The sequence below is a fragment of the Urocitellus parryii genome, chromosome 4 (genome assembly GCF_045843805.1).
Source record: "Urocitellus parryii isolate mUroPar1 chromosome 4, mUroPar1.hap1, whole genome shotgun sequence".
Taxonomy (NCBI): Eukaryota; Metazoa; Chordata; class Mammalia; order Rodentia; family Sciuridae; genus Urocitellus; species Urocitellus parryii.
This window is the reverse complement of record NC_135534.1, coordinates 2404844-2410534: the sequence shown is the minus strand read 5'-3', so window position 1 is coordinate 2410534 and position 5691 is coordinate 2404844. Positions and strand designations below refer to the sequence as shown.

Below are 5691 nucleotides of genomic sequence, written 5' to 3'. Positions count from 1 at the left end.
CCCAGCCCCATCTTGGTCACCCCCTGGAAGGGCCCCCAGGCCAATTGCCCCATGTTTCCAGACTTTGGATTCCCTGAGGCTCTGGGTCAGGGTGGGCCTGACTTGGGACAGCCATCCCTCCCCTGGGAAGCCAGTTGCAGCACACATTATGGTGGGGTGTGTGATCCTGCCAGGACATAGCCCACAGAGAAGGGGGACCCAGGGGCCAGGTGAGGTGCTGGTGCAGAGGCCAGACACCAGGGGGCAGCAGGAGGCCACAGTACGGATCTTCTGGGTCCGCAGCTCTGCCGCTCCATGGCAGAAGAGTCTGCCCAGAGCTTCTTGAAGCTGAAAGACGGGCCCACAACAGGGACTGACAGACCATGAGGTGTTGTAAGGACTGGCACGTGGGTGGCCTGGGGGAACTGAGCAGGTTTAACTGCCCCCGTCTCCCCTAAGAGCCACACTCCAGGAGGGTGGGGTGGGGCTGGATCTGGGGCTGCATCTGGAGCTTGCCTGCACCACAGCCCAGGGATCAGGTCCAAGAGCCGGGAGAGAGAACTGGGCTGCCTGGGGGTGCCATGCCTTGACTGCCAGGGCTCTGGAGCAAGGTTTTCCTTCTCCCCAGCTTGTCTCCCCAGTTGACCATGCCGCTGGAATGTATGCCTGCCCTGTGATGCCAGCCCAGAGACAAAAAGGCCTGACCCTCAGCAGCTGGAGATGCACTTGAAGTCCACTCCTCACTCCACCCCACCCCCACGCCCCAGGTAACGTGGGTGTGCCTGCCGGGGCATCAATGGCCCGCTGCTCTAGGGGCTGCTCCGGAGCCTTGCAGCTGTCCCCAGGTCCCCATCTGGCCAGCAGAGGGGGCAGAAGGACTGCTCTGATATTCTGGACAGCCACACCTGGAAGCGAACGATTCCTGGCCAAAATGGACACAGAGGACTGGGGACTGTGGTCTTTCTGGGGGCTCAGAGGAGAGCAAACAGGTGGGGTCCTACGCTCGCTGCGTGGGATCCGGAGAGTCACAAGAGATGAACGGGCACACTGCTTGGCAGGGGCCAGGCAGGGGACCTTATCACTTTCTATAAGTGGAGTCCCACTCCTGTGTAAGCAGGATTTGGGGTACTAGAGCAGCCCAGGAAACCTGTCCAAGATGAGCACAGCCCACCTCTGGTTCCAGCACCCCCACCCCCAACTTCAGCTTTCTGCAGCAAAGGAGTACAAAGATTGTTCTTTTTGTTTCCTTTTTCCTTTGAATGTATTTTTAATTACAAAAATAGAACTTGATTGTTGTACACAGACAGATGTTCGCTTGCTTCCAGGCCCCTTGGGGTGGAGGGTTGGGCCTCCTCTTGATGCCCAGCCCCCCCCCAGCTCCTGCATGTCTTTGTCCAGGTGAACCCCTTCCTCGGGTGGAAGAAGGAACAGCTTTAACAAGCCTGTTGTTACCATCCTTGATGGAATTCAGAGTCACAGACTCTAGAGACAGTCACCTCCCGTGCTGTAATGTGGCTGACAGAGGGGGAGTCCCGCAGCACCTGGTTTAACTCCATAATTAAACGGGTAAAGTAGAAAAATAAAAGTGGGAACTGAATGGAAACCAAACCAGAAAGCCAGGCAGCCCAGAGGTCCCAGCCTGCTCCTTCTCCTGGGGCACCTCCCCCCAAACGGTGGTGGAGGTGGGGTGATGGGAGCTGCATTGAACAGAGCACCACAAGGTCCGAGCAAGAGGGATGCACAAGATGACCCTGAGGAGCTCTTGGCACAGGGTGCAGGCTGGACGGGGTTCTCCAACCGGCCCTCCTTGACTGCTCGTGCCCAGGCATTCAGACCTTTTAGGAGACCCTGGGGACAAGATGGTCACTAACCAGTGTGGCCTTGTGCCCAGGGTCTACAGGAAAGTCAGTCTCTGCAAGGGACTGAATAAGACCCTGCCTTTTAGTGACCTCAGGCCACTTGACAACAGCCCTGCTCCAGAGGTTCTGGGGTCCCTTAGTTAGCTTCTCTTTATTTCCTTAAAGATAAGAACTATAACATACAGAGAAAAACAAAGCAGTCCACACAAATCCCTGCCTTTGGTACTGCCATCAGAAGCCAAGGACCCCCCCAGCATGTTGTCACTCTGGGCACACGCCCTTGTCCTGTTCAGTTTGCTCCTGGCTTCAAAACTCAGAAGACCACTTGTGGCCACATCTGCTTGTTGACGCAGCACCCCCTTCCCTGCAACCCGTCCGACTCTGGGAGGGAGTCTGGTTCAGGTGGGTGAGCCTCACTTTCCCTCCCTCCCAGAGACCTCTCAGCCTGAAAGGGCGCAGAGCTCAGGGCTCTCCTGGCACTCCAATGGGAACCTGAAAGTCTGGCTCTCCATCTGGGTTGCTCCCGGCTTGTGGAGTGAGGGAGTCCAGGCATTTCCTGGTCCATGCCCCACAGCCAGCTGGACAAAGGAAGGTGGCAGAAAATAATGGTCTTCCTCCGTGTCTTTTCTGGTGGGAGTGTGTGCGCGTGCCCCCAAAGGAGCTGTGTGGGGGAGGGGCACGGCCTTCATAGGCTCTTCCAGGTGACCTCTGGAGGTCCTTCCTTTTCTCCTGTCCAAAAGCCTCCAGCCAGTCAGGGCAGGCAGATCCTGGCCTGACCCCATCCCAAGGAGGCTGAGGAACGGGTCAGTGGTCAGTGACATGATGGGCACAGCCTGGTCCCATCTACTGGGCAAGCTGGCCCACATATCGGGCTCCAGACCCCACCTCGGGAGAGCGGGAGAACGACGGCAGGCTCTCAAGGTGTTCCCCACTTGGCCCTTCAGGAGGGGAACTGATTTCTGTCGCCGCCTTCGGCTCGAGGGCCTTGGGTCCAGCAGGTGTACTAGAATCCAGGTGCGCAGACCCCTCCCAAGCACGAATTCGAGCGCCCAAGGCTGCCCAAGACCCCGTCCTGCTCCCACCAGGGACGCACTGGCAGCGGCGGGTTGAAGCCCATCAGCTGGCACAGGAGGCTCAGTGGCGATCGCGGGCAGCAGGGGCCCGAGGGACCTGGCCGGACGCCGGGCCCGCGGGGGACGGTGCCCACCGCTTCGCCGAGGGGGCGCCCGCGCCGCCGCCCCACCACCCCCGCCCCACAGCCCCCGCCTGCAGACAAAGGAGCCGGCGGGAGAGGGGGCGGGGGGGATGGGGCGAGGGGGCGGGGCGCCGCGGTGTCACGTTACCGCCCGCAGCGCCCTTTAACTCGCGCCCCGCCCCCGCCGGCTGCGGCGCGCTCGCGGGGCCGCCAATCAGCCACGCCAGGCCGCGCGCCCCGCCCGTCCCCGGGTGTGTGCGCGCGGCCAATGGGGCGGTGCGCGGGGGCCGGGCTGCGGGGGGCGGGGCGGCGCGGCTCCGGCCAATCGCCGCCGTGTTGTTGAAACTGAAAATACTACATTATGCTAATCGTGGCGGGGCCCGCGCGCGCGGGGGTGGGGCCCGCGCGTATAAAGGGGGCGCAGGCGGCTGGGCGTTCCACAGGCCAAGTGCTCTGTGCTCGAGGGGTGCCGAATAGGCCCGAGTGAGCAAGCGAGCAGTCAGGCAGCTCTGAGGGGGCGCGGCCGCAGCCGGACAGGACCAGCGAACCAGTCGTGGAAGCCGTCCACCACCAGCCAGCCAGGTAGTCCCCGCGCCCGCACTCCCGTCGCGTCCCTTAGACCCCTACTTCGCGGGGTCTCACTTTTGCCCAGCCTCCGCCCTCCTCCTCGCCTCTCTTCCTCCTCCTCTCGCTCCCCTCTCCTCTCTCGTTGCCCGGGGCCACAGAGCCCCTGGCCAAGTCCGACGTGTACCTCCACAGCACAGCAGAGATGGAGCGCCTCGTCAGCGGTGAGACCTATCCTGTACTGGTGCGCACTAGCGCCTGCCGTAGCCTCTTCGGGCCGGTGGACCATGAGGAGCTGGGCCGCGAGCTGCAGATGCGCCTGGCGGAGCTGAACGCGGAGGACCAGAACCGCTGGGACTTCAACTTCCAGCAGGACGTGCCTCTGCGGGGCCCTGGGCGCCTGCAGTGGACCGAGGTGGACAGCGAGTCCGTGCCTGCCTTCTACCGCGAAACGGTGCAGGTGGGGCGCTGTCGCCTGCTGCTGGCGCCCCGGCCCCCCCCGGTGGCCGTGGCTGTCATCCCGTCCCCTGAGCCGCCGGCCACTGAGTCCGTCGACGGCCTCGAGGAGGCGCCTGAGTCACCTAGCGCCCCGGCGGCGGCGCCCACCCCGCCCCCAGCCCCGGCCCAGGTCCTGGACCCGGCCCCGGCCCCAGTCCCGGACCCGGACCCGGCACCAGCTCAGGCCACGGTCTCGGCCTCAGACCTGGCCTCTGACGCCGAGCCGGACCCGGACGCGGCGCCCCAGGACGGCGCCGAGCCAGATGAGAACCAGCGCAGCCAGGAGCCGCTCGCTGACCAGATGCACGCGGGGATTCCGGGACGTCCCGCGGCCGGCACCGCTGCAGCGGGAGCGAACAGCAGCGCGGCGATCAAGAAGCTGTCGGGGCCTCTCATCTCTGGTAAGTATCTGGCGGCCCCGCCCCGGTCCAGCCCGGCCCCGCTTTGTCCGGCCGGCCGGTCTCTCCCCAGCCCTCGGGGGCCTCTCCTGGTCCCCGCCTCCTCCCGTGGCATTAAAGGGCCCGCAGCGCGAAGGGCGCGGCTGAGTCCGCAGCCCCTCCTCGCTGGTCGGTGGTAGTCTCTAGCGGATCGAGAGAGCGCGACGGGGGGGCTGAGCCCGGTCCCGACCCTGTCAGAGCGAGGGTTTCGGCCCCGGCCGCAGGAGTCTGTCCCGGGCGCGTCGGGTGCAAAAATCGCGGCGCCGAGGGGGTTAAGTGCGGCGGCAGCCCCGGGGGGCTTGGCCGCGGGACAAGGGGAAATGCTTACACAGCACATTGCGCGGCGACGTAAACAAAGCTGACCCGCCGCGGACCTCGGCGCGGGCGGGGACGGCGCCCCCACCCCAGCCCGAGCGCCCCGAGTCTTTTCCCGGCCCCCTCTCTGGGTTCCCGCCGACCCCGCCCTGATCCGCCGCGCGATGTCGCCAGCAGATTTCTTCGCCAAGCGCAAGAGATCTGCGCCTGAGAAGTCGTCGGGCGATGTCCCTGCGGGGTGTCCCTCTGCTAGCGCGGCTCCTGGGGTGGGCGCCGTGGAGCAGACCCCGCGCAAGCGTCTGCGATGAGTTAGGTGAGTCCGGCGCCACCGGGGGCCGCGGAGGGCCACTCCGCGGGGTCCCCGCAGTCTTTGCTCACTGTTCCCTCTCCTTTCCAGTTTAGAGCCCTGAGAATTCCTGGGCGGCGGATGTTGGAAGACAGCTGGGCCTCGGCTGGGACCGTACATGTAGCAGCAACCCGCGGCGGCTGCCGCAGAGCAGCGATTGGCTTCGTGTTTAAAAATCTGAAACGTGTGCAATGTGTAATGACGTCTCTATATCAAGATGTATTCTGCACAGGAGTACACTGGTCCCAAGGTGTAAAGCTTTAAGAGTCATTTATATAAAATGTTTAATCTCTGCTGAAACTCTGCAAAAAAAAGAGAAAAGTATAAAAAAAGTACAAAAGAGAAAAAAGAAAAAAAAAGGATAAAAAGAAAAAAACCCATGTATATTTGTACAAAAAGTTTTTAAAAGTTATACTAACTTATATGTTCTATTTATGTCCGGGCATGGGCATCTCCACCATACCCTGCCCGGTCATTGGTCATGCCAAAGGCACTATA

The 5691-nt window shown here is 62.8% G+C and overlaps 1 protein-coding gene across 3 annotated transcripts; it reads left to right on the top strand.

The window, feature by feature from the left end:
* Positions 1 to 3386: 3386 nt before the first annotated feature.
* On the top strand, positions 3387 to 5334 carry Cdkn1c (cyclin dependent kinase inhibitor 1C). Of its 3 annotated transcripts, none has more exons than XM_026411287.2 (4): positions 3387 to 3615; positions 3793 to 4496; positions 5025 to 5160; positions 5250 to 5334. In XM_026411287.2, exons 2-3 carry the CDS (start codon positions 3803 to 3805, stop codon positions 5153 to 5155), a joined length of 825 nt encoding a protein of 274 aa, XP_026267072.1. In that variant the 5' UTR covers positions 3387 to 3615; positions 3793 to 3802; the 3' UTR covers positions 5156 to 5160; positions 5250 to 5334. The 3 variants fall into 3 exon arrangements, with proteins under 3 accessions (XP_026267072.1, XP_026267071.1, XP_026267073.1); XM_026411286.2 differs by having other exon boundaries at positions 5245 to 5333; XM_026411288.2 differs by lacking the exon at positions 5025 to 5160 and having other exon boundaries at positions 5245 to 5330.
* Positions 5335 to 5691: the final 357 nt, after the last annotated feature.